The sequence below is a fragment of the Oreochromis aureus genome, linkage group 7 (genome assembly GCF_013358895.1).
Source record: "Oreochromis aureus strain Israel breed Guangdong linkage group 7, ZZ_aureus, whole genome shotgun sequence".
Classification (NCBI taxonomy): domain Eukaryota; kingdom Metazoa; phylum Chordata; class Actinopteri; order Cichliformes; family Cichlidae; genus Oreochromis; species Oreochromis aureus.
Genome location: NC_052948.1, coordinates 14,499,781 through 14,527,761, shown reverse-complemented (window position 1 = coordinate 14,527,761; position 27,981 = coordinate 14,499,781). Strand labels below are relative to the sequence as shown.

The 27,981-nt window shown below is 39.6% G+C and overlaps 3 protein-coding genes across 3 annotated transcripts; all 3 read left to right on the top strand.

Moving 5' to 3' along the window:
• The first annotated feature begins 33 nt into the window (after nucleotides 1–33).
• Nucleotides 34–6,539, top strand: LOC120440826 (mucin-2-like). The gene is given in 4 exon segments (XM_039614160.1): nucleotides 34–232; nucleotides 821–988; nucleotides 1,334–6,280; nucleotides 6,517–6,539. Coding segments are annotated over 4 exon segments (5,337 nt in total).
• Nucleotides 6,401–15,802, top strand: LOC116326277 (intestinal mucin-like protein). Its single transcript, XM_039615650.1, has 19 exons — nucleotides 6,401–6,535; nucleotides 6,928–7,085; nucleotides 9,354–9,525; nucleotides 9,640–9,884; nucleotides 10,006–10,186; nucleotides 10,499–10,697; nucleotides 10,785–10,960; nucleotides 11,067–11,136; nucleotides 11,660–11,796; nucleotides 11,886–11,917; nucleotides 12,011–12,176; nucleotides 12,778–12,879; nucleotides 12,974–13,014; nucleotides 13,144–13,266; nucleotides 13,725–13,826; nucleotides 13,910–14,038; nucleotides 14,416–14,455; nucleotides 14,780–14,903; nucleotides 15,028–15,802. The coding sequence occupies exons 2-19, from the start codon at nucleotides 6,936–6,938 to the stop codon at nucleotides 15,197–15,199; spliced, it is 2,361 nt and encodes a 786-aa protein (XP_039471584.1). The 5' UTR covers nucleotides 6,401–6,535; nucleotides 6,928–6,935; the 3' UTR covers nucleotides 15,200–15,802.
• A 2,164-nt stretch (nucleotides 15,803–17,966) lies between these two features.
• gtf2h1 (general transcription factor IIH, polypeptide 1) lies at nucleotides 17,967–27,932 on the top strand. The gene is made up of 15 exons (XM_031747374.2): nucleotides 17,967–18,149; nucleotides 18,549–18,719; nucleotides 18,812–19,004; nucleotides 20,243–20,408; nucleotides 20,507–20,600; nucleotides 21,414–21,563; nucleotides 21,646–21,725; nucleotides 21,819–21,952; nucleotides 22,033–22,120; nucleotides 22,202–22,290; nucleotides 23,553–23,670; nucleotides 24,989–25,079; nucleotides 25,574–25,689; nucleotides 27,025–27,117; nucleotides 27,204–27,932. The coding sequence occupies exons 2-15, from the start codon at nucleotides 18,566–18,568 to the stop codon at nucleotides 27,288–27,290; spliced, it is 1,653 nt and encodes a 550-aa protein (XP_031603234.1). The 5' UTR covers nucleotides 17,967–18,149; nucleotides 18,549–18,565; the 3' UTR covers nucleotides 27,291–27,932.
• The last annotated feature ends 49 nt before the right edge of the window (nucleotides 27,933–27,981 follow it).

Genomic DNA, 27,981 nt, shown 5'->3' with positions numbered 1-27,981 from the left:
AAGACCAAGAATTTCCTCCAAAATGCAATGACTATGAAATCTGAGTTCTCTGTTGTCGTTGTGAGTCTACAACAACGACCACAGGAACCCTCCAACAACAACCACGGTTTCGCCTACAACAACAACCACAGTTTCACCTACCACAACAACAAGCACAGGAACACCACCCACAACAACAACCACAGGATCACCTACAACAACTACCACCGTTTCACCTACAACAACAACCACAGTTTCACCTACCACAACAACCACAGTTTCCCCTACAACAACAACCACAGTTTCCCCTACAACAACAACCACAGAAACGCCTCCCACAGCAACAACCACAGGATCACCTACAACAACCACCACCATTTCACCTACAACAACAACAACCACCATTTCACCTACTACAACAACCACCACAGGATCACCTCTAACAACAACAACCACAGTTTCACCTACTACAACAACAACAACAACCACAGGAACACCTTCCACGACAACCACTATAAGCACAACAACAGCCTCTACAACAACTAGTTACTGCTATGATTGTAAATGGTCATCCTGGAGTAACAAGAATTATCCCAGTAGTGCTCCAGATGGTGGAGATTATGAATCCATTGCTAACATTACTGATCTGGACCTGAGTAAATGTGCAAATCCCATGACAATACAATGTAGAGCTAAAGATTTCCCGGATAAATCTTTGCAGGAGGTAGGTCAAACGGTAATATGTAATCAACAAAATGGCCTTATATGTAATAACAAAGACCAAGAATTTCCTCCAAAATGCAATGACTATGAAATCTGAGTTCTCTGTTGTCGTTGTGAGTCTACAACAACGACCACAGGAACCCCTCCAACAACAACCACGGTTTCGCCTACAACAACAACCACAGTTTCACCTACCACAACAACAAGCACAGGAACACCACCCACAACAACAACCTCAGGATCACCTACAACAACTACCACCGTTTCACCTACAACAACAACCACAGTTTCACCTACCACAACAACCACAGTTTCCCCTACAACAACAACCACAGTTTCCCCTACAACAACAACCACAGGAACACCTTCCACTACAACAACCACCATTTCACCTACTACAACAACCACCACAGGATCACCTCTAACAACAACAACCACAGTTTCACCTACAACAACAAGCACAGGAACACCTCCCACAGCAACAACCACAGGATCACCTACAACAACTACCACCGTTTCACCTACAACAACAACAACCACAGGATCACCCCAACAACAACAACCACAGTTTCACCTACCACAACAACCACAGTTTCCCCTACAACAACAACCACAGGAACACCTCCCACAGCAACAACCACAGGATCACCTACAACAACCACCACCATTTCACCTACAACAACAACAACCACCATTTCACCTACTACAACAACCACCACAGGATCACCTCCAACAACAACAACCACAATTTCACCTACTACAACAACAACAACAACCACAGGAACACCTTCCACGACAACCACTATAAGCACAACAACAGCCTCTACAACAACTAGTTACTGCTATGATTGTAAATGGTCATCCTGGAGTAACAAGAATTATCCCAGTAGTTCTCCAGATGGTGGAGATTATGAATCCATTGCTAACATTACTGATCTGGACCTGAGTAAATGTGCAAATCCCATGACAATACAATGTAGAGCTAAAGATTTCCCGGATAAATCTTTGCAGGAGGTAGGTCAAACGGTAATATGTAATCAACAAAATGGCCTTATATGTAATAACAAAGACCAAGAATTTCCTCCAAAATGCAATGACTATGAAATCTGAGTTCTCTGTTGTCGTTGTGAGTCTACAACAACGACCACAGGAACCCCTCCAACAACAACCACGGTTTCGCCTACAACAACAACCACAGTTTCACCTACCACAACAACAAGCACAGGAACACCACCCACAACAACAACCACAGGATCACCTACAACAACTACCACCGTTTCACCTACAACATCAACCACAGTTTCACCTACCACAACAACCACAGTTTCCCCTACAACAACAACCACAGTTTCCCCTACAACAACAACCACAGGAACACCTTCCACTACAACAACCACCATTTCACCTACTACAACAACCACCACAGGATCACCTCCAACAACAACAACCACCATTTCACCTACTACAACAACCACCACAGGATCACCTCCAACAACAACAACCACAGTTTCACCTACAACAACAAGCACAGGAACACCTCCCACAGCAACAACCACAGGATCACCTACAACAACTACCACCGTTTCGCCTACAACAACAACAACCACAGGATCACCCCCAACAGCAACAACCACAGGTTCACCTACAACAACTACCACCGTTTCACCTACAACAACAACCACAGTTTCACCTACCACAACAACCACAGTTTCCCCTACAACAACAACCACAGTTTCCCCTACAACAACAACCACAGGAACACATTCCACTACAACAACCACCATTTCACCTACTACAACAACCACCACAGGATCACCTCCAACAACAACAACCACAGTTTCACCTACCACAACAACCACAGTTTCCCCTACAACAACAACCACAGTTTCCCCTACAACAACAACCACAGGAACACCTTCCACTACAACAACCACCATTTCACCTACTACAACAACCACCACAGGATCACCTCCAACAACAACAACCACCATTTCACCTACTACAACAACGACCACAGGATCACCTACTACAACAACCACCACAGGATCACCTCCAACAACAACCACCACCATTTCACCTACTACAACAACAACCACAGGATCACCTACAACAACTACCACCGTTTCACCTACAACAACAACAACGACCATTTCACCTACTACAACAACCACCACAGGATCACCTACAACAACAACAACCACCATTTCACCTACTACAACAACCACCACAGGATCACCTACAACAACAACAACCACAATTTCACCTACTACAACAACAACAACAACCACAGGAACACCTTCCACGACAACCACTATAAGCACAACAACAGCCTCTACAACAACTAGTTACTGCTATGATTGTAAATGGTCATCCTGGAGTAACAAGAATTATCCCAGTAGTTCTCCAGATGGTGGAGATTATGAATCCATTGCTAACATTACTGATCTGGACCTGAGTAAATGTGCAAATCCCATGACAATACAATGTAGAGCTAAAGATTTCCCGGATAAATCTTTGCAGGAGGTAGGTCAAACGGTAATATGTAATCAACAAAATGGCCTTATATGTAATAACAAAGACCAAGAATTTCCTCCAAAATGCAATGACTATGAAATACGAGTTCTCTGTTGTCGTTGTGAGTCTACAACAACGACCACAGGAACCCCTCCAACAACAACCACGGTTTCGCCTACAACAACAACCACAGTTTCACCTACCACAACAACAAGCACAGGAACACCACCCACAACAACAACCACAGGATCACCTACAACAACTACCACCGTTTCACCTACAACAACAACCACAGTTTCCCCTACAACAACAACCACAGGAACACCTTCCACTACAACAACCACCATTTCACCTACTACAACAACCACCACAGGATCACCTCCAACAACAACAACCACAGTTTCACCTACAACAACAAGCACAGGAACACCTCCCACAGCAACAACCACAGGATCACCTACAACAACTACCACCGTTTCACCTACAACAACAACAACCACAGGATCACCCCCAACAACAACAACCACAGTTTCACCTACCACAACAACCACAGTTTCCCCTACAACAACAACCACAGGATCACCTACAACAACCACCACCATTTCACCTACAACAACAACCACCATTTCACCTACTACAACAACCACCACAGGATCACCTCCAACAACAACAACCACAATTTCACCTACTACAACAACAACAACAACCACAGGAACACCTTCCACGACAACCACTATAAGCACAACAACAGCCTCTACAACAACTAGTTACTGCTATGATTGTAAATGGTCATCCTGGAGTAACAAGAATTATCCCAGTAGTGCTCCAGATGGTGGAGATTATGAATCCATTGCTAACATTACTGATCTGGACCTGAGTAAATGTGCAAATCCCATGACAATACAATGCAGAGCTAAAGATTTCCCGGATAAATCTTTGCAGGAGGTAGGTCAAACGGTAATATGTAATCAACAAAATGGCCTTATATGTAATAACAAAGACCAAGAATTTCCTCCAAAATGCAATGACTATGAAATACGAGTTCTCTGTTGTCGTTGTGAGTCTACAACAACGACCACAGGAACCCCTCCAACAACAACCACGGTTTCGCCTACAACAACAACCACAGTTTCACCTACCACAACAACAAGCACAGGAACACCACCCACAACAACAACCACAGGATCACCTACAACAACTACCACCGTTTCACCTACAACATCAACCACAGTTTCACCTACCACAACAACCACAGTTTCCCCTACAACAACAACCACAGTTTCCCCTACAACAACAACCACAGGAACACCTTCCACTACAACAACCACCATTTCACCTACTACAACAACCACCACAGGATCACCTCCAACAATAACAACCACCATTTCACCTACTACAACAACCACCACAGGATCACCTCCAACAACAACAACCACAGTTTCACCTACAACAACAAGCACAGGAACACCTCCCACAGCAACAACCACAGGATCACCTACAACAACTACCACCGTTTCACCTACAACAACAACAACCACAGGATCACCCCCAACAACAACAACCACAGTTTCACCTACCACAACAACCACAGTTTCCCCTACAACAACAACCACAGGAACACCTCCCACAGCAACAACCACAGGATCACCTACAACAACCACCACCATTTCACCTACAACAACAACAACCACCATTTCACCTACTACAACAACCACCACAGGATCACCTCCAACAACAACAACCACAATTTCACCTGCTACAACAACAACAACAACCACAGGAACACCTTCCACGACAACCACTATAAGCACAACAACAGCCTCTACAACAACTAGTTACTGCTATGATTGTAAATGGTCATCCTGGAGTAACAAAAATTATCCCAGTAGTGCTCCAGATGGTGGAGATTATGAATCCATTGCTAACATTACTGATCTGGACCTGAGTAAATGTGCAAATCCCATGACAATACAATGTAGAGCTAAAGATTTCCCGGATAAATCTTTGCAGGAGGTAGGTCAAACGGTAATATGTAATCAACAAAATGGCCTTATATGTAATAACAAAGACCAAGAATTTCCTCCAAAATGCAATGACTATGAAATACGAGTTCTCTGTTGTCGTTGTGAGTCTACAACAACGACCACAGGAACCCCTCCAACAACAACCACGGTTTCACCTACAACAACAACCACAGTTTCACCTACCACAACAACAAGCACAGGAACACCACCCACAACAACAACCACAGGATCACCTACAACAACTACCACCGTTTCACCTACAACAACAACCACAGTTTCACCTACCACAACAACCACAGGTTCCCCTACAACAACAACCACAGGAACACCTTCCACTACAACAACCACAGGATCACCTACAACAACCACCACCATTTCACCTACAACAACAACAACCACCATTTCACCTACTACAACAACCACCACAGGATCACCTCCTACAACAACAACCACAGTTTCACCTACAACAACTACCACCATTTTACCTACAACAACAACCACAGAATCCCCCCCAACAACAACAACCACAGTTTCACCTACCACAACAACAAGCACAGGAACACCTCCCACAACAACAACCACAGGATCACCTACAACAACTACCACCATTTCACCTACAACAACAACCACAGAATCCCTCCCAACAACAACAACCACAGTTTCACCTACCACAACAACAACCACAGGAACTCCTCCCACAGCAACAACCACAGGATCACCTACAACAACCACCACCATTTCACCTACAACAACAACAACCACAGGAACACCTTCCACTACAACAACCACAGGAACACCTCCCACAACAACCACAGGTACACCTTCTACAACAACAACCACAGTTTCACCTACAACAACCACCACCGTTTCACCTACAACAACGACAGGAATACCTTCGACTACAACAACCACAGGAACACCTCCCACAACAACCACAGGAACACCTTCTACAACAACAACCACAGTTTCACCTACAACAACAACCACAGTTTCACCTACAACAACCACAACCACAGGAACACCTCCCACAACAACCACAGGTACACCTTCTACAACAACAACCACAGTTTCACCTACAACAACCTCCACCGTTTCACCTACAACAACAACAACTACAGGAACGCCTCCCACAACAACTTCCACCACACAAAGCCCTGAAATAAAAACTAATACAACACCAAAACCAACAAAGGCATCAACACATCACATCATAGTCAATACAACAACCAATGTGAACGTAACCAGCTCAAGAACCCCATGTGTCTGCAAATACCAGGGGCATACATTTTCTCCTGGTAGGTGATATTCTTCTTTAATCTTTTGCTGTCCATATACGAACTTTTTTTTTTTCATAGCTTTACATCATAAGCAGATATATAATACCACACCAGAACCAGGTACTTTAATTGTTGATTTTGCTTATCATCCTGTTTTATTCAGTTATTAAACTTTTATTTCCTTTCCTTTCTCTATCCTTTTTATGAAACTGTTTTATACAGTTCATTAAAGAGCTTCTCTTTTCTTTTTTTTTATCCACATCCATCAAGAAATAATTTATTGTTTGCCCTGTGCACCAAATGGAAGTTGTCACAGGTCACTAGATTAGAATGGTCTTCTCTTACCATTTTTGGGGGGGGCGGGCGGGGGGGGGTCATTAGTTCTAATGTTTTTTCTTATTCTCATCTAGGTAACTTCATGTATAACAAGACTGATGGCGCAGGCTGGTGTTACACTGCATATTGCAATTCAACATGTGATACTGAAAAACATTTCAGCCTATGTAATTCAACTACACCAACTCCACCCCCTCCAAAACCCTGCTTCTTTCTTAATCCACCTAGAAAGGTATTTGAATCACAAGTTTGGACACACCTCATTTTATATTTTTTCTTTATTTTCATGGCTATTTACATTGTAGATTCTCACTGAAGGCATCAAAACTATCAGTGAACACATATGGAATTATGTAGTAAACAAAAAAGAGTGAAATAACTCAGAACATGTTTTATATGTTAGATTCTTCAAAATAGCCACCTTTGCTTTAATTAATGTTTTGTAGGCTCTTGCCATTTTCTCAATGAGCTTCATGAGGTACGTAGTCAACTGAAATGATTTTCCAACAGTCTTGAAGGAATTTCCAGAGATGTGCGCACTTGTTGGCCCTTTTGCCCTTACTTTTCACTCTCATCGCTCCGGGATGCTGTGGTAGCCATGTTGGTTCAGTGTGCCTTCAATTTTTAATAAATCCCAGTGTCACCAGCAAAGCATCCCCACACCATCACACCTTCTCCTCCATGCAGAACCATGCATGCTTTGAATCTTGTATCTTGAATGTAGAAACTAACCTTTTCTTCGTCGCACAAAGACATGATGGGTGGAACCAAAGATCTCAAATTTGGACTGATCAGACCTAAGCAGAGATTTTGACTGGTCTAATGTCCATTCCTTGTGTTTCCTTGTGGGCGATCGTGGCTCAAGAGTTGGGAGTTCGCCTTGTAATCGGAAGGTTACCGCTTCGAGCCCCGGCTCGGACAGTCTCGGTCGTTGTGTCCTTGGGCAAGACACTTCACCCGTTGCCTACTGGTGGTGGTCAGAGGGCCCGGTGGCGCCACTGTCCGGCAGCCTCGCCTCTGTCAGTGCGCCCCAGGGTGGCTGTGGCTACAATGTAGCTTGCCATCACCAGTGTGTGAATGTGTGTGTGAATGGGTGAATGACTGGATATGTAAAGCGCTTTGGGGTCCTTAGGGACTAGAAAGCGCTATATAAATACAGGCCATTTACCATTTACCATTCTTGGACAAAAAAATCTCTTATGCTTTCTTAGCAGCTATTTGACGACTCCTTTGAACAGTTGATGTAGAGATGTGTCTGCTGCTGGACCTCTGTCATGGTACTGGGTCTGCAAAAGAAGGCCAACGCATCCCTGAGGAAACGGAATATCAAACAAAAATTACTACACTCCTCAGTGACAACAATACCTATAAAGGCTTAAAAACGACACCCCACAAGCAAAAGTTATCAGTTGCTTCCAAGAACTTGAAAAGGGCAAAATCACTGACCGCCATACATATCATTGTCTATACCCAGGGGATGCTATACCCTGTATTTACGGACTTCCAAAGATCCGCAAAGAAGGGGTCCCACTCAGACCCATTGTTAGCAGCATAAACCCAGCCACCTACAACATTTCCAAACACCTTGCCACCATCCTAGCACCCCTTGGGGGGAAAAACCCACATCACATCAAAAACTCCACTGACTTCACCGACAAGGTCCAGAAACTTACACTTGACCTAGATGAAACCGTAGTATCCTCCGCTCTCTTCACTTGCATACCTACAACTGAGGCAGTGGAGACTGTCAGAAAACGCCTACAAGAAAACCGCACCTTGTAAAGCAGAACAAGCTTCACCCTTGATCAGATTTGCACCATTTTAGACCTCTGCCTTACCACCACATATTTAAATACAACAAGTATTGTACGAGTACAGGTTTTTACAGACAAAAACATGGATGTGCCATGGGCTCCCTGGTGTCAGAGATTGTAGCCACCTCTACATGGAGGAAGTGGAAAGAAAGGCTCTTGGCTCTTTTAAAGGGACAGTACCTAGCCACTGGTAGAGATATGTTGATGACACCTGGGTCAAAATCAAAACCCAAGAAGTAGAATACTTCACTGCACACATTAACTCTGTGGATAAAAACAAAGTTCACCAGGGAAGACACAAAGGATAACAGTTTGCGATTCCTGGACTGTGCCATGTGCATTGAAGAGAATGGAAACCTCAACATTGATGTTTACCAGAAGCCCACACACAAAACTGATGGTCACAACTCCATTAAGAAGGCAAGAAATTCCACAAAAGAACCCTGACAATGCACACCTGTGAAGTAGAAAACCATTTCAGGTGACTATATCATGAAGCTCATTGAGAAAAGCCGATAATTTTTTTACGCGTGCCCTGCAAAGTTTGTCAACATACAGATGAGTATTTAATGAATTTAATAAATCTGACTTTTATACTATGTATCAGTGTGTACACCTCTTAGAAACTCAAATATTTATGTTATTTATGTCATCCACTGCTAAAAGCACTGTTTTGCTCTCATCAGGATGGTGAATCCTGGAATGGTTTAAACAATTGCACCACAGAAACTTGTAAAAACGGTGAACACATCACAAAACATGTGCAGTGTAACATAGTAAACATTGTTTGTGAGAATGGGCAAACACCAGTTAAAGTTTATGACAAAACAGGCTGTTGTTTCCACTATGAATGCAAATGTAAGTTCCAATGAAATCCTTTTAAAATTCCACAAAATCAAAGCTAATATACATGTATAGTAAATTACAAAAATTACTTTTTTCTTTGATGCAATCTCAATCTAATATTTGCAGGTGTTTGCGGTGGCTGGGGAGATCCTCATTATGTGACATTTGATGGACAATATTACAGCTTTCAAAAAAATTGCACATATGTCCTGGTTAAAGAGATCACACCACGACACAATTTTACAGTTTATATTGACAATGAAAACTGTGATGCCTCTGGAACTGTGACCTGTCCTAAATCCCTTATCGTGTATTACAAAAGCTATACGGTTATTCTAACACAGGAGCGAGGTGCAAAGACTGTGAACAAGGTGGGTATCACTTAGACAACGTGTCTTAAAAGCACTGACATTATAATATATTTAAATATTATGCAGTGCCATTCCAAATTGAGATATTTCACAAATAGTAATTAATGCTGACATTCCTTAGGTGTACGTCAACGGCAATCTTGTCCCAACATTTACAAATAAAGACATGACCATCACAAATCAAGGAATTGAGATGCGTTTAACAATCCCAGAAATTGAAGCAGTTGTGATGTTCAAAGGGCTTTTATTCAGCGTAGATGTGCCAATGACTCTTTTCTATGGCAACACAGAAGGACAGTGTGGTAAGCTGATCATTGAATGTCTTAAGTCTTAATTGAAGTCTTAAAGCAATGATCATGAAAGGAAAATTTGTATATTATTGTAATAAATTAATGCTAGAAATAAGTCTATGTTCTAATTTAAAAAATAGACTCTTCTGCATTAGCAGCTGCAGTGTTGTTGAACTTGTGACAGTGCTGTTTGTAGCCCATTTGATCAATACATGGGCTACTGTTTTAGTTAGTAAAGAGTGCCAGGCTCATATACAGGCTGATAGTCAGTTTGTCCCTGTGTTTGGCTGTAATGTGTATAATGTTAACATTTCTTTTCGTAAGGTACCTGTGACAATAACACGAAGAATGACTGCAGACTGAAAAATGGTCAGATTTCTCCGTCATGCTCTGACATGGCATATGATTGGCGTGTATCTGTCAAGGATAAGCCATACTGCGATCATGTGCTTCCAACTCCTAAACCTCCACCAACAAATTGTTCCAGTGTCAATAGCTCACTTTGTGAAATCTTAAACAGCAAGTACGAATTTACAAAATAAACACAACATGTTAGTTCATTCAGTGAGACCACTAGAGTAACCTTCTTTATTTTATATTGTGTTTTAAGGGTATTTGAGAAATGCCGTGATGTAGTAGGAGTACAAGCATTTTATGAGGCCTGTAAGTTTGATGTTTGCCACACGACTGTCCATATGGGATGCAGCAGTATTGAGGCATACGCCTTGATGTGTGCTGAGGCATCCGTATGTGTAGACTGGAGAAATGCTACCAAAGGAGAGTGTGGTAAGACAGAGCTTTTTTTCTTAGTTTTTTTTTTTTTTTAACCATAATGTTGTTTTAGATGTTTTCTGCCCATTTTCATCTTAAATACATATTTGTTTTTTTGTAGAATATAAATGCCCAGACAATAAAGTCTACAAGCCTTGTGGGCCAGCTGTTGTTCAAACTTGCAATGCAAGGTAATCACTACATTATCATAACTGCACCCAAGTAACACTAAACACAAAGTACAGTTACAGGTGTAACAAGTGCACTCAAAGAGTGCAATTCCCCCAAAGGGTGAGGGCTATACTAAAATGTTTTATGATGTTTTTATATTAGAAAAATGGGCTGATATCAGCCCATTTTTATAACAACAACCCAATGTCTGACCTTGACCTTGAAATATTATATACTAAAATTGTGTATTCTTTTATCTTTACCCTTATGACTGGAGCAGAATTGGGTGAAAACTTTGGCTTGTATAGGCTGTAAAAACTTGAGATTTTAAGATTTAAATCCAAAGTGGTATGAAATGAAAAATGTGCATCAGTTATAGTGACATTTCAGGTCATTATTAGTAGTACCAAATTTCAGCCTGAACCAAAGGGGACTAAGTGATGCTACTCCTATTCCAGTACAACAGTACTATACTGACTTATAATTATAAATTATTGTTCTATTTCTGAAATAATAATACCTCTTAACCGACTTCTTATTTAGATACAATGAACAGTTCTCTCAGCAATGTAATGCAGAAGGTCCCCAAAACAAGAACTGCAATTCTTTTGGAGAGGGGTGCTTCTGCCCAGAGGGAATGACTTTGTTCAGTTCAACCTCTGATGTCTGCGTCTCCTCCTGTAAGCATATTTTCTGTTGCATATTGTAGAAAAATCTAATGTGAATCTTTGTAAATATACATGTGAGCTGCTTGTTTTTATTGTTTAAGGTTGCACTGGACCTGATGGCAAACCTAAAGAGGTAAATACTATGACATGCTACATATACATTTTCAATTATTCACAGTGTATTTGTTGATGTTGTGTAAATAATTATTTTTCATCACCCATATAGCTCGGTGAAATCTGGAAGATTGGCTGTCAGGAATGTGTTTGCGATAACAACACTTTTAGTGTGGTTTGTAAGAATGTAACATGCACTACTCAAAACCCAGTAAAGTGCAACGAAGGTGAGGTGCTGGTGAACAAAACAGTGGACTGCTGTGTGACACCGACGTGTGGTGAGTTGTTTTGGATATCACGTATCCTCTGCTGCATGAATCAATGCAAATATGAACAGTTCTTCAAAATAAAAATAAAAACATTTCAGGATGACTGGGCACAGTTTAACTTAAACTGGGTTTAAAAAAGGATTTTTTTTTCTAAATTTAATTTTTTTGGCTTATGCCTTTATGGAGTAAAGCGTATATGGAGATGGAAGGAAGATATGCGTTAAAGGGCCACAAGTCAAACTCGAACCTGGGCGGCTGCTCACTCACTGAGCTAAACTGGTGCCCAGGAATATGCCCTTTAAATATGATATTTCTAGCTCATCTGGTTGAAGGACCTTCATCTGTCTGTCTGTCTGTCCATCCACAAATCACAATGCTCCTCCTAAAGAGGAATTGACACTTGCACACAATGATCAATTTGGTCTATAAAACTAATTTTGCTCAAGGTTAAGGTTGGGGGTTTTTTTAGGAAAAAAACTGTGAGTAGCAACTGATTTTGAACCAGATGAGCTACTGCTAAATATCATCGATGTTCTGGATCTATTTATATCTATTTTCATGGATTGTTTTGTTTTATATCCACTAATGCTGGAATTCTCTCTACCAACAGAATGTAACACGAATACGTGTCCATTGCAACCACATTGTGATGTGGGATTTGACTTGAAGGTTAACACCCCAAAGGATAAATGCTGCCCTGTTTACAGCTGTGGTTAGTGCAACTTATAGGTGTTGTTTATTCAGTGTGTGAAAAGTCTTAAATTAAACTTTAATCTAATTGTTTTCGTGAACACTGTCTTATTTAGTGCCCAAAGATGTTTGTGTCTTCAATAATACCGAGTACATGGTAAGGAATAATTATAGTAAATATTTATATTTATTTATATGTATTTTGGAGGGTTTCTTTAAAGGCAATATCTATATTATGTGTTACTATTAAGACTGTTAAAACTTTACTTTTTATTTTCACATGCAGCCTGGTGCTCATTTCCGCAAAAGCCTATGTGAACAATGCAACTGCACTGAAACCAAGAATTCCAAAATGGAGCTGAACAGCTACAAGTGTAATGAAATACAGTGTTCAAAAAATTGTGACAAGGTACTTTTTCATGAAAATATTTGTATTTTCATTCATTCTGAATGTGAACCACTAAAATTATATGTAAATACGGATTTTAAATGACCTCACATTTTACATCCAGGCTCATTTACTCACATACTTTATTTTTTGAAATCTAAGATGGCTGTGTTTTTAAAACAGGTGAAGATTTATGTAATTTATGTAGTGTATTAGTAATGATAGGTTTGAAGACCTGATCTAAATTTTGGAAAGTGCTGCCCTAAATGCTGTTGCTGATTTGTGATATCAATCTTAAAAAGGGTTTTCATTTGTTCACTTCATAGCTAGGTAGTCACATAGTTATGTTGCTAAATACCACTTGCAGGATGATTATTAAGTATTTTGTAACTGCTGCCTACTAATCATGCTATATGTAGATTTAACTGGGTGAAGTTTCAAACAATATTAAATGTTGTATTTTTTTTTTTTTTTTAAAGGGCTATGAGTATACGGATGTGCCTGGATCATGTTGTGGAAAATGCATAAGGACAAGCTGTGTTGTGAATGTCCCAGGCGTTTCTTCTCCAGTAATTATTAAGGTTGGTACAACATAATTGAAACACTTAATGAGTTGTGATATGAAAAAAATATCTTCTTAATAACAGACTACTGTTCTTCACAGCCTTCTCAGACTTGGTTACCACCAAATGATCAGTGTACAAAGTATGACTGCAAGAAAGTGAACGATGAATTTGTAGTTTCTATACAAAACACAACATGTCCTCCATTTGATCCCAACAACTGCATTCCAGTGAGTACAATCCAGCCTTTAAAAGCAGAGGTTTTGTTTCTTACAGCCAAATATTGACACTCAAAAAAGAACATTTGAAAGATTAATTAGTTTCTTTCTTTCTTTCTTTGTTTTTGTTTTATAATTATAAAATACAATACCTAAAATTGTAATTTTGATTTAAATGTATGTAAAATGTACAGAAGCCAAAAACACTCAATGTAAACTACATCCAAATAAAAAGATGCATCATTAAATTAAAATAACTGCAAAGCGAAATTTTTTAAAATACATCGTAAAAAACAGAATCAACCTGCTATTGGGTCTTCCAACAGTTTTTTATACAAGTAAGTTGTGTAAGTTGCTAATGTTTACAGTACAAATTCCCTGTTTTGCAGGGAACTGAGCAAACAGATGCAAATGGTTGCTGCAAAATTTGTAAGTATTAAAAAGAATCACATTACACAGTATTACTTTATATTTTAAAAAATGTAATTTCATATTAATATCTGCCTTCATAAATCATTTATAACTGTTAAATCTCAAATATTTTCTTTTGTTACCCCAAGAATAGAAGCAAATGCTTATAAATTTCCTGTCAGGCAAACCAGAAACAAATCATTTCAGCAGCATGATTTCATTCACAAAGGCTTCTAGACTTAAGAGCTTCTTTAGGTGACGATCAAATTATTAAACATGAACAACAAACAGAACATGATAATTACCCATCCAGTCACTCAAGTGATTTTCTGTCATTCACAGGTCTGCCTCCTTCCCCCTGTAAAATCCACACCAACACCACCTATCTGTACATAAAGAACTGCAAATCAGTAGAGAAAGTAGAACTCACATCATGTGAGGGATCCTGTGGAGCATCCTTCTCAATGTGAGATTCATGAAAATATGCACAAAACAAACTATTTACTCATTCATGCTAAACTGCACGTGCTGTTTTTATGATAATTTCTTATTTAACGGTTGTTTGTTTTTGAAACTATCTTTATTTGCAGGTACTCGGCAGAGGCCAATAGCATAATGCATTCATGCACCTGCTGTCAAGAAATGAAGACCAGCGAGAAGAAAGTCCAGATTAAGTGCTCCGATAACACGACAAAAATGTACACATACATTTCTGTTGACCGGTGTGGCTGCAAAGCTGCTGAATGCAAAGAGGATGATTGATGTAAACATTGTGAACAGCAAAATGGAAAACTGAGCTAGAAAATCTGACCAATATATATATGTCAACTATTTCTTCCTAAAACCTATCTAAACAATATAAACTTAATATCAGAAGACTAAAAACAAAACTCGATGCTAAACCTCTCAAACAGCACAGATGTTTTAGTCTGAAACTTGCATCTTCTTAAGTTGTCTCTTTCTAACTTACAGTCCCTCTCCAAACATTTGCATGTACTCTTTTGGAGGTGGGAGAAGATAATATATCTCTGTGGTGGGTGTGTCCTTTCATCTCTCCAGAAGTCATTCCTTTACAAACTTTATGATGTGCCATTTAAGCTTCCACATAAATTAAGAAATTCAGATATAACTGAAATCGGAGCAATTCAGTCATGTTCCTTTAATATGGGAAAAGAGTTCCATATAAGAAAGGGAAAATCAATAATTTGAATTTTCAATTATAGTTGAACATTATTTCTAACACAATTATGTAACATTAAATTTTATTATTAGCAAAAGAGTTAAAAGAATGTCTAAAATATCTTTGTCAAATATCTGATATTTTCAACTACTTTCTATTTCAATAAAATTCAGCTTTGATCATGATCATGTGTTCTTGTTTTGGTTTTATATCCATTTTCTGTGTGGTCATTAATCATTTGTAGCAATAATTGCATGGTATATGAAAATATACCATCATTAATATTACATGTATTGAATTTGGATTATTTGATGCGATGCTACTTGAAACAGCTATTGGGTGCAAAACCTTTCAACTCTAAAATATCTTTCTGCAATTTTCATTTGTAATAAACCAAAACTTATAAGCCAATTTGTTGGCAAAGAGTCAAATGCACTTGCAGCACAGATTTTGAGTAGCCGGAATAAAAACCTCATCCAGAATTCACATTAGATTAAGATTAACTCTGACAGAGGGCAGACAGGGTGGAGTGGGTGGAGACAAGTGTTAAGGCTTGATTGGTGACAGAAGGATTGCAGCACGATAGAAAGGGAAGAGTTTCAAAGCTGTAGTGAGACTTGCTATGATATATGGTTTGGAGATGGTGGCACTATAAAACAAAGAAAACAAGACAGGAGGTAAAGCTGGAGGTGGCAGAGGTAAAGATGCTGGCAGGGTGTCTGGAATGAACAAGATTACAAAAGAGTACATCAGAGGGACACCTCAGGTAGAGCTTTTCAGAGACAATGTTAGAGATGCAAGACAGAGACATGAAATGCAGAGGATTGATGTGACAGTAGGGACAGGGTGAGATAGAGACAGATGATCCACTCTGGTAACCTCTAAAGGTAGCAGCTAAAAGAAGAAGCCCAAAATTGAGTATGTGATAAGCCATGGGGAATTGCTATATATGCAACTGGTATAGGTAATACATCTGAATATGTTATGTTAATAATCTATAAAGCAATAAGGAGGGTAAAGCTATTAGTGAAACAGCTGAGATTATTTGGCCAAGGCAAACTTTGTTTAAAAATTTGAAACAGCCAGGGAAGTAAGAGCATGCAATCTATTTTTATAATATTATGAGCATTAAGAAAATAAATTATTAGAAAGAGGTATTAAAAGGCTGTTTTTAACAGTTTTAGACTCTATATAACACAAATGTCATGGCAGCAACTCACTGCATATAGATGTATGACCAAGATGACCTGCTGAATTTCATTACTCAACAGAATTCCAGAATGAGGAAGAAAGTTGATTTAAGTCACTTTGAACATGGCATGGATGGCAACCAGACTGGTCTCAGTATTTCAGAAACTGGTGATCTACTGGGATTTTCCCACACAACCATCTTTACAGTTTACAGAGGATGGTGCCACAGTGAGTTGTAATATTGCCTTGTGAAGTCAGAAAAGACTAGCCAGACTACTTCCAACTGATAGCAATGCACCATTAACTCAAATAACCGCACACTGCAACCACGGTATTCAGGAGAGAATCTCTGAATGCACAAGATATCAAACTTTGAACGCAATGAGTTACAGCAGGACCACAATGAGTGCCACTCCTGTCTGCTAACAACAGGAAACTCAGCTACAATTCATGCAGACTGACTAAAACTAGACAATAGAGAAATGGAAAAACATTGCCTGGTTTGATAAGCCTTGATTTCTGCTGGAACACTCAGATGTTAGGATCAGAAAGAGAAACTGACAGGTCAGGCTGCTGGTGCTATGATGGTATGTAGGGGATATTTTCTTGTTAAACTCTGGCCTGTACCTAATGAGCATCATTTAATTGCCACAGTCTCCCCGAGTATTGCTGTTGACCACGTTCATCTCTTTATGACCACAGTGTACCCATCTTCAAAAATTGTTGTTTCCAGCAAGATACGTGTGCCACAAATCTCAAAACATCTCAAACTGGTTTCGTGAACATGACAATCAGTTCACTGTATTCAGTGGCCTCACCAGATCTCAAGTCAAGCAATGAATGTTTCCACCACCTTGAAGAATCTATTCAAGAAGAATTAAGACAGCTCTGAAGGAAAGTAATTTATACAAACTTTACAATAATGCGTTGTTACATTTTCAGCCTAATATTTGAAACATTTGTTCACATTAAATGAGCTAATGCAAAATGCCATACACTGTCCCCCCTCAATCATGTTTAATATCCTCCTTAACAGCATCGTAATTACTGATAACTTATCTATTAATGTGGTTAAAATGCACGTTAAATCGAAATCGTACCTTTCACTTCTGCCTTTGGTGGAACGACGGTCATCTTCGCCTCATCCCACCGGAACCTTTATAGTGTAACACACCGCTCGGCAGTCATGTCGGCGCTGAAGTCGAGTCGCTCGCTGCCAGAGTCGTGAAAAAAATCGCCAGTGTAACTAATTCTGCAGTTTTTATACTGAAGAATAAAGTGTGTCGAGATTATGTGTTGAGGGGAAGCAAGGCGTTCGTTGCTGTATTGATTTATTTTGAGGTAAAGTAAGTTTTCTCCCGACTTCACCCTGAAGCTTTTTTCTTCTGCACTGTTAGCTAACGTTAGGCAGCTTAGCTGAGTAGATATAATAAAACAGTCAACACCACGTCGACTTTGCATATGTTTAAGTGCCATTAAGGTTGTATAGGAGAGACTTCCTAAGAAGTAGAACTTACAGTTATGGCACTATAGTGGAGGGAGTTTAAATTATTATTGCTTGCAGCTTATTTGAGGTTCTTGAATAAACTGAGAATTAACTGTTCACTTTTATTTGAGTTACCGTTAGTATTTTTTCATCCCACTAACCCATATTTGTTGCTAATCTCCATTTTATAGTGCATGATTATATTAGTGCGTAGTTACTACTCATAATCAGCGGCAGTTTATCTGTTTTCTCAGTTAGTTGTTTTTGAGCCATGACATCGCTATCAGAGGAGGTGCTGCTGGTGGTGAAAAAGGTTCGCCAGAAGAAGCAGGATGGTACACTCTATCTAATGGCTGAACGTATAGCCTGGGGTCCAGAAGGCAAAGACCGCTTCACAGTCAGCCACTTGTATGCTGATATCCGCTGTGAGTACTAGATGCCGTTAAACTACAAATCGAGGCACAGAAATGCTCATCTCTACGAAAATTCCTCAAGCTGCTGTTTCTGCTCTGTACAGGTCAGAAGATCAGCCCTGATGGGAAAGCCAAAGTCCAGCTCCAGCTTGTCCTTCACACTGGCGAGAGCACCACATTCCACTTTGCCAACGAGAGCACTGCACTCAAAGACCGAGAGGCTGCCAAGGAACTGCTGCAGCAGCTGCTGCCTAAGTTCAAGAAGAAAGCCAACAAGGAGCTGGAGGAGAAAAACAGGTAGATTTTTAACATAAATACATGTATCAATTTAGGTTAATGTTTTAGCAGAAGTAATCTCAGTCTGTACTAACCTGCCTGCAGTAATATGTGGTGGTTGTGTTTGTAATTCAATTTTGGATGTTTAAATGGGGGCCTTCATTTTTAAATTGTGTGAACTGGGGTGTAGATTCCCAGCTGCATTTGTTTTTTCTGAGAAGTTGGATCTCAGAGCTTTCAAACCTGAATGGACCGCAGTACCCCAGTAGAAGTGGAAAAACCTGGTTTTGTTTGTTATCTGGAAACGTAGTCATTCAGCTATGACTAGCAATACCTGAAATGCAGTGCATTGCCTGCTGCTGCTGCACATTCACAAATAGAGCCTGATCAGTTCTCTGAGTCAAAATACATAACAGTGGTAGTACAGATTATTTTAAACTTTTACTTCTGTTTATCGGATTGGTGTGGCTTTCCACATTTTTGAAGATAGCATTCCAGTGGAAATGCCAAACTGGGAACTCTGGATTTCTGACTCCAAATGGAACGTAGCATTACCGCAGTGTTAGCTCTCATATTCAGATTGGCAGAAGCTAGAGAGGAAAACACATTCTCTGTCATCCATGACATTATTTACTTATTCCTTTTGGGTTGGGAAGTAATAAAAATCACACATGCAGTCCATATAGTTGCCAATAGTATTCTTTGTTAAAATCTCTAGTTGTGTTTGTTTTGGGCCTTGACATATAATAGAGGGATGCTGCTGCTAAGATACTGCGAGCTACCTTATCTCATCTACCTCATCACATGTGACATATTTGCATGGGGCAGTTTTACCTTCATTTTCTGTCAATTTTCAACCAAAGCTGGACCAGCAGCATTTTTAGGTTAAAGGATCCTAAAATGCTGTAGGAGTAGTGTAAATGGTGTGTGGAAATATTGTGATTAAAAACGCTGCATTCCACATTAGTGTGTCTGATCTTACAAGATATGGCTAAAATTAATAAAATAAATACAATTAACGAAAACTCTAAAACCAAATTGACTTTGTAGTGCAATAAAGGGTAACAAAATGAATGTCTGCATAATAGTACACAGATCTGGCACTTCTTGAGTCAAAGATCGAATTGTCAATTTGCATCTGTCTTATTTAATGATCTGACTGAGAAAAAGAGTAAACCCAATAAAGATGCTCCCAGCTCCTTTGCATTTGTATGTGTCAACACACTTTTACTCTTTTATTTTTGTATTTTCTCCTGCAGGATGCTTCAAGAAGATCCGGTGCTTTTCCAGCTATATAAAGACCTTGTGGTGAGCCAAGTGATCAGTGCTGAGGAATTCTGGGCCAACCGGTTAGGAGGCATTAACAACACAGACCCCTCACCGTATAACAACAAACAGGAAGTCGGTATATCTGGAGCATTTTTGGTGAGTCCATGAAGTCTGACATAATTATGTCACATTTTCTAATCTGAAGCTCTTACCTACAGCTAAAGTTTAACAGACCTCACTTTTATGCTCCACAGGCAGACATTAGACCTCAAACAGATGGTTGCAATGGCTTGAGATATAACCTGACAGCTGACATTATTGAATCCATCTTCAGAACATATCCTGCAGGTAAAGAATTATGTTATCTTCAACTCTTAAGCGCATAAAATCCCAGGAAGTGGTTATTACAAGCTCAGGTTTTTATTTCAGTCAGAGCCTGCAACAATGATTTTTAGGGCTGTTCGATATAACAATATTTATCTGATGACGATATGGAAACGTCTATCGTTTAATATTACGCTGTCCTTTGTTTCATGGTGTCGCAAAATAAAAAGTTTACAGCAATATTTTTTTCATGGTTTTGATGGTCACTGTAGTGGCTATATTAATAAGTTCTCTCTTCCTCTAATATTTAAAATAACTACACTACGGACGGACAAGCGACTGTTTTTACGCGTTGTCGTTAGCAACAATGACGGTAAACTCAGCGTGTGGCTCCGCCGTCCGCTTGTTTATTTTCCACATAAACCTTTCACAATAAAGCTGAAGATCCTGTTGTGATTTTTCATAATAAACTGATGACAAACAGAAAGACCAGTCAAAACACTCGACTCCAGGTACATGACGCCCAGCTGGAAATACTTCACGCAATTCGTGTTACTCGAGATTCACAGAATTTACAGAAAATGTAAAAATTTTTGTAATGTATATCGTTGTTGGGACGATAAATGTCTTATATCGGGATATGATAGCCCTAATGATTTTACTAACTGGCATGCAATCAATCAGAAAGGAAGCAAAACTACAGTTTTCTCACTGAAGCAAAGTCAGTGAGAAAACTGCATAGAGCCTTCGATGTTTTTCCTCAGTCTATTAAATGTGCAGCTGGTGTTTCTCATGACATTTAGAAATTAATTTTTTGACTTTGCATTTTACTTGCAGTGAAGCAGAAGTATAGCGAAAATGTGCCTCATAACCTGACAGAAAAGGAGTTCTGGACCCGCTTTTTCCAGTCACATTATTTTCACCGAGACCGCATCAACACAGGGACACAGGATATCTTCTCAGAGTGTGCAAAGCAGGATGAGAAGGGTAGGCAATCTGACTCCTTTCTAGGACTGCCACCACATGTAAGAAGCCATTAATGTAAAGTTTTAACATTCAATCCATGCAGGGTTAAAGTCTCTCGTGACTCAAGGAGTAAAGAATCCTTTGGTTGACCTCCAGTCGTTGGAGGATAAAACATTAGATGAGGTAAGATGATTATTAGCCATCCTCAGTCATTTGTGATAACTCTTTAATCATTTACCTTCCTTTACCTATCAAAACCTGTTTTTTGTGACACAGGGTTATGGAATTTGCACAACACAGCCCTCAACTTCCAATGCAAACAAGTCGGTGAAGGACAGCAGTAACTCTGCCATTATAAAGCGGTTCAACCATCACAGTGCCATGGTCCTGGCAGCAGGCTCGAGGAGAGGGTAAAGAAGTCACACTTAAACCTGAGTGCAAGCTTTTCAGCGTCTTTTATCATTTTCCTGAAAATCTCCTGTTTTTGAAGGGAGTTGGCATCTGACCAAGCCAGTGAGACAAGCAGTACGGATGGAAACTCGAGGGATTCTGACTTCTTTCAACCTCCTGTTAAGAAGGTACAGTGGCTTTGCATTTTCACAGTATAGCGCTCTCTGTAGTAGTTTCACTGACTCTGTTCTGTGGACAAACTTTCTTAGGTTAAACTACAGGAAGCCATAGAATTTGAGGATCTGCAAAGGGAAAACAGACCAAAAACAGTCCCATTAAACCTGAAGAAGTCTGACAGGTACCACATGTCCACTTATTTTCATATATATTATTTAATTTTTTCTGGGTGACTCCATGTTTTGTTTTGTTTTTTTTAATCGAATAATATCATCGGTTAACAGGTGTAAAGTGATTCTAAATTATCATTAGTTAATAAATGTAAAACGTACACACACAACTTATGGGCTGGCTGTAGCTCAGGAGACAGAGCAGCTCATCTGCTAATCGGAAGGCTTGGTGGTTTGATCTCTTGCTACTAAAGTCTGCATGCCAAGATACTAAAACACCATACGAAGAGCCAAGATGGAGTTAGTATGGGCAAGATACGAACCCCAAGTTGCTCTCAAGTTGTGTGTGAATGTTAGATAGAACGCGCGTAGAAAAAGCAATAAATTAAAGAATAAAGTGAATGGGTGAGTGAGGCAGGTTGAATGAACTGCTTTGAGTGTTCAGGTAGAGTAGAAAAGTGCTATATGAGAACCAGTTCATTTACCGTTTTGTTTTTTCCTAAAATTTAAAAACATCTAGGTTAACATACAAACAACTGATGTAATTTAGCTGTCTTTTATTTTCCAAGAATTTTGCAGTTTATGAAATTGTTCAGTAAGCTGCGTTTGTGTTTTGAAATGTAGTTTATTGAGAGATTTTTGCAGATGAGGAAGCTGACAGAACAAAGACTGGAAGTTTTGGAAAGTCCGGTGGTTTTTGATTGCATCATTGCCTGGCTGTATCTTTTGACTAAACCATTATTAGCTCAGTAGTTCTTACCTGCAACCTCTTCTGTATATTGTTTACATGAGTTAAATAAATTGAACACAAACCCTTCACATCAGAAGCCAAAAAAGATCACATCCACATATAATGCTAGTTTATTTTCCCAACAGAAATTATATCTATTAATCTTAGTTTCATGCCATGTTTTTCCCTGCACTGGCTCGCAGCTCACAGAAGCACTGCATTAGGTGCTGATTAGCTGTCAGCTTTAGAAAAGTTTGTATAGCCGAGATAGTTTGCTTGGCTGATTATTGGCTGTAGAGTTCTACAAAGTTTGAGAAGAGGGTTTGTTGTTGCTGATCCTTACTTCTTATGTACAAAGTTCTCACTTGAAGTGTTTCATAATAGATGTGATGTAATACAAGGTCAAATGTTTTTGCTACAGCATACTGTTGCTATAGCAGAAGGTGCTGCTCTTCTATTTTGCAGCACTGATTCATGTTTTAGGCTAACTGCCTCGTTTTTAGCCAGATTCTATCTGATGTTTCTCACTTTTCTTTTTATAAGGTATGCTCATGGACCTGTGCCACTTCAATCCCAGCAGTATACAACTAGCCAAGATATCATCAACTCTGTCAACTACATCCGTCATGAGATGGCTAATTACAAACCCAGCCTCACTCAGGTTAGAGCCCAGACTTTGTGTTTCTGTTACTTTAGCATTTGGCTAAAGATGTCATTAGATCTTCACCTGCATTCACATACTCATTCAGACTACAATTAAATGCATGCATGCTAATGATGAGCCTCTGTTGTGATTCAACCGTCACTGATCTTTGGAGTCATTCATGCACAGCTATGAAGTTTAGCAACTAATTTTCAGGTAAAGTTCAGGAGAGCACATGTCAGGGAGGTGCCCAACAAAGAGTCTGATATCCCTGTGATGTTGTTGTTCTTACAGCTTGGTAATCAGTGTCGCTCTAGGCACATGTTTAGGATGTGAGCCTCCAGTACTCTGTGTCAGAAAGTCAAGGCAGAAAGGCTTTTAAACACATAGTTAATGTTGTGAACAAGTCCATTTAAATGGAAATATAAGCCAGGAAGTTGAGTGCTTAAACCCATCACAAAGCAGCCCTGTCATTTACTGGGAAAACCTTGGCAGACATCCATTATTTATGACTCTTCCCTCAGATATGGGACATTTCACATACTGAAGCTTATATTCAGTGTTGCCTATGTCATCTGATTGGGAGACATTTCATTTTCCCAGACTGCAATCAGTAGATGATGTTGATATTTTCAGTTTCAAAGGGTGATTATCAGAGCTTTCTTATATATTGTAAACTTTGTAATATATTGCAATATTTAATTAGTTCAGTCTGCTACAATTTTGGAATTAATTTATTCTTTGGTAGAAAAAAAAGATTTAGATTATCGTACTTGAGTATTTAAATTGTTAGAGATAATCTAACGATTCGGGTAGTGACCGAAAGAATGAGATCGGGAAAACATAGGCGGAAATGGGCTTCCTCTGAAGGGTGGCTGGCCTCTCCCTTAGAGATAGGGTGAGAAGTTCGGCCATTCGGGAGGGGCTCAGAGTAGAGCCGCTGCTCCTCCACATCGAAAGGAGCCAGTTGAGGTGGTTCGGGCATCTGACAAGGACTGCTCCTGGGTGAGGTTTTCTGGGCATGTCCCACCGGGAGGAGGCCCTGGGGCAGACCCAGGACACGCTGGAGAGATTCGCCTTGGTGTTCCCCCGGATAAGCTGGAGGAGGTGGCTGGGCTTCTCTGCTTGGGCTCCTGCCCCCGCAACCCGGCCCTGAGTAAGCGAAAGAAAATGGATGGATGGATAATCAAACCTCTCAGAGCTAAAAAATTCAATTTCAGATCCTCTACATTTAGTTGTACTGTTGATATCACTGTAATTACCTAATCTGCTTACTGTTACAGCTTTATCAAATTATGAGCATGACAGATTTTAACTACAGTCACGCTTTTTGTAGGTGTTGTCCAGCACAGCAGCTACTTCTGCCATTGCAGCACTTTCTCCAGGTGGCGTCCTCATGCAGGGAGGTGCACAGCAAGCCATAAATCGTAAGTGTATACTACAAGTGTGTACTACAGATTTGGTAAAAGCATTGTTGCTGACTATTGGCAAGCTATAAACGATTGAGCAACATGATGAATGTCAAGTTTTTAATTTTAATTTCTATCTGCTGAGATATGTGCTGATCAGGTATTGTTGTCACCTGGGGTGGGCGGCGTGGATAACTTGTGAACAAGGCAATGTCATAGGTGCATTTAATAAAAATCTTGGACAGTTTAAATCTCAGTGACCTCAAGGTCACAGTTAGAAGTTTCTGGAAATCTTGTTAATGCGATAACTCAAAAAGTCACCTAGGATTTTGATATTCATATGTTAGGTGTATCTGCTAGGAGGCTGAGGGGGTAGCACTGGCAGCTGCCAGTATTTTTCTTTCCTTAAATGTGTTTAATTTCCACCACAAAAACCATCGGTTGTCTTGTATTGAAACATATTTTACCTAACAGCTTTGAGAATAATTAAGGTTTGTCTTTTTTCCTTCCAGAAATGGTACCAACTGAGGTTCAGGGAGAGTTGAAGCATCTTTATGTAGCTGCTGGAGAGCTATTGAGACACTTCTGGTCCTGTTTTCCTGTAAATACACCGTTTTTGGAGGAGAAGGTGACTGACATTCATTTTGTTTCCATTATCCCTGTGACCCATATATTTGACTACACAAGAAAATCATCTTTGTATTTAATGTGTATTTCTGCCTGCATGTAGTTTTGGGAGTAATTAATTAATTGGCATTAATATTGAGTGAACGTGAACATAAGTACTGTGCGAAAGTCTTGAGCCAATCATTTCTTTATATTTTCCTAGGACAATGGGAAATAGGTGCTGTGTGTACAGTATATAAGGAAAAAACAGAGTTTGTACAATTCTAACAAGAGCGAAAGTTTATATTTGGTATGACCGCCTTTATTCTTCAACGCAGCCTGAACTCTCTTAGGCAAGCTTTTATGTAATTTCTGTAAGTAGTCCTCAGAAATATTTCTTCTGGCTTCTTGAAGGATATTGTGTTTGGGATCATTATCATGCTGTAAAATGAAGCTGTTGCCATCAGATGTTTTCGAAACAGTATTGTAAAATACTAAAATATGTTATCTTTGCCATTTTTCATAGAGTGAACTAAAGAATGAGGAGAAATTGTGTGGTTTTTGCATGTGGGGGGGTGTCAGGCTGCTAGTAACAAAATGTGAAAAATTACAAAAAATTGGCTCATTTTTATGCCTGATAATTTCGTAGGTCAGTAATATGTCTGTGTAGATTCTCAGTCACCCAGGTCATGGTACTCTATGGAGCTTGGAAAGAAAGTGGCTGGATTTCTTTAAGTTTTCATTTTCACAAAACTTGAAGAAGTCTGCTCGCTTTCTTTCTAAGCTTCTTAGACCGAAGGTCAGCAAAATATAACGAAATGAGGGGTGGCTCAAGACGTTCTCACAATACTGTATCTTTGAGTTTTGAAATTAAAGTGGAAGAAAAAAGCTTTCATCTTTAAGCTTTTTGACACATCTTAGTAGCAGCTCTCCCAATTGCACTGTTATTTCAGGTTAAAAAGACCTGTGTAAATGAATTTGACTGTTAACTGAAATTATCACTGATACATTAAAACTGAAGCTATAAAATCCCATGTAAAATCTTGGTAAAAGAAAACTGTTATTAAGAGTTTGCTGACTTTGCCCTTTTTCTCACTTTGACAATATTGTGACATCTGTGACTCATCCCACCAGCATAACTAATCCCAGCACTTAAGAAATGTCAAGAAAACTCATGAGTAAACTAAGTAAAACAATAAGTATACTTAACTACATATTTGCTATGATTACTAGTAGACATGCTTGCCACCACAAAGCTGAAACTTTTGTGAATTAGTTGACTTCTATCTGTGTCTGGACACCATTAACTTGTTTGTTTTTTATATTTATTTGTTTCATCTTGTATTCTTTCTTGCAGGTGATTAAAATGAAGTCGAACCTCGAGAGATTTCAAATGACTAAGCTTCATCCTTTCAAGGAGAAAATTCAGCGTCAGTATTTGAGTACAAATGTAAGTTTTTGAGCCATCGACAGTGTTGCAGAGGCTTTCTTTCACCTCGTAGATGTAGTGCTAAAGTCTCTTTGGTGTTCCCACAGCTTACAGGGCACTTGGAGGAAATGCTGCAGACCGCCTATAGCAAGTTCCAGATCTGGCAAACCCGTCGGATGATGAGGAAAACCTGAGCTCTGACAGTTTTTCAAAGAGAACCCAAGAAAGACAGTAATGTGCTTGGACAAATGACTTGTGAAGGCCCTCTGAACTGCTGTAAGCAGACCACAGACTAAAGCCTAATGGAACATAGTTCACAAGGGCTTAATGAGGAGGATATGCTGCTACAACCCCAAATTTTCAACAAAGACTAACTGCATTTCAGTCACAGAAAACTGTAATTAGTTTCTTTCTCTTTTCTTTGTCTTTTCCTAGTGTTTAAGAGATTGGTGCCTGTAATGGTTAAATCAGGACTTTTAATAAGGTTTAACATGACCAAAATGCAGATGGAAATGAATAAAACTACAAAAACGGCTCTCAGGACAACAGTGTGAGATGCAAGTGGAGGACTGCCAATGTGTTTCATCAGTGCACAGGACAGAAAAACATGTGCATTGATGTGCAAGACCCCCCTCTGAACTCTGGATAGATTTGTTGGAACAGTTGTCCGGAAAATCTTAATCAAGAGGGGACGTGAATATAGCAATACTGTAAAGACACACGAGTGCATTAGTACGTGTGGCTCAAATCACACTGTCACTGATTTGTAACGTCTGCACTGAAGACAGAAATGTAACTCTGAAATAAAGTGAGGCATAAAGATTTTGTTCATCATACTGCCTGTGCAGATTTCAGTATTTCATTCAAATCTCTGCACTGCAGCTT

What these genes read in the sequence shown, in the direction of transcription:
- LOC116326277 (XM_039615650.1), top strand. Translation starts at nt 6,936, where the DNA reads ATGTATAACAAGACTGATGGCGCAGGCTGGTGTTACACTGCATATTGC. An exon ending in CTGCCCTGTTTACAGCTGTG is followed by an intron (nt 12,880 to 12,973) that starts GTTAGTGCAACT and finishes TGTCTTATTTAG; the next exon opens with TGCCCAAAGATGTTTGTGTC. An exon ending in AAATGGTTGCTGCAAAATTT is followed by an intron (nt 14,456 to 14,779) that starts GTAAGTATTAAA and finishes TGTCATTCACAG; the next exon opens with GTCTGCCTCCTTCCCCCTGT.
- gtf2h1 (XM_031747374.2), top strand. Translation starts at nt 18,566, where the DNA reads ATGACATCGCTATCAGAGGAGGTGCTGCTGGTGGTGAAAAAGGTTCGC. An exon ending in TGCAAAGCAGGATGAGAAGG is followed by an intron (nt 21,564 to 21,645) that starts GTAGGCAATCTG and finishes CAATCCATGCAG; the next exon opens with GGTTAAAGTCTCTCGTGACT. An exon ending in GCAGCAGGCTCGAGGAGAGG is followed by an intron (nt 21,953 to 22,032) that starts GTAAAGAAGTCA and finishes CTGTTTTTGAAG; the next exon opens with GGAGTTGGCATCTGACCAAG.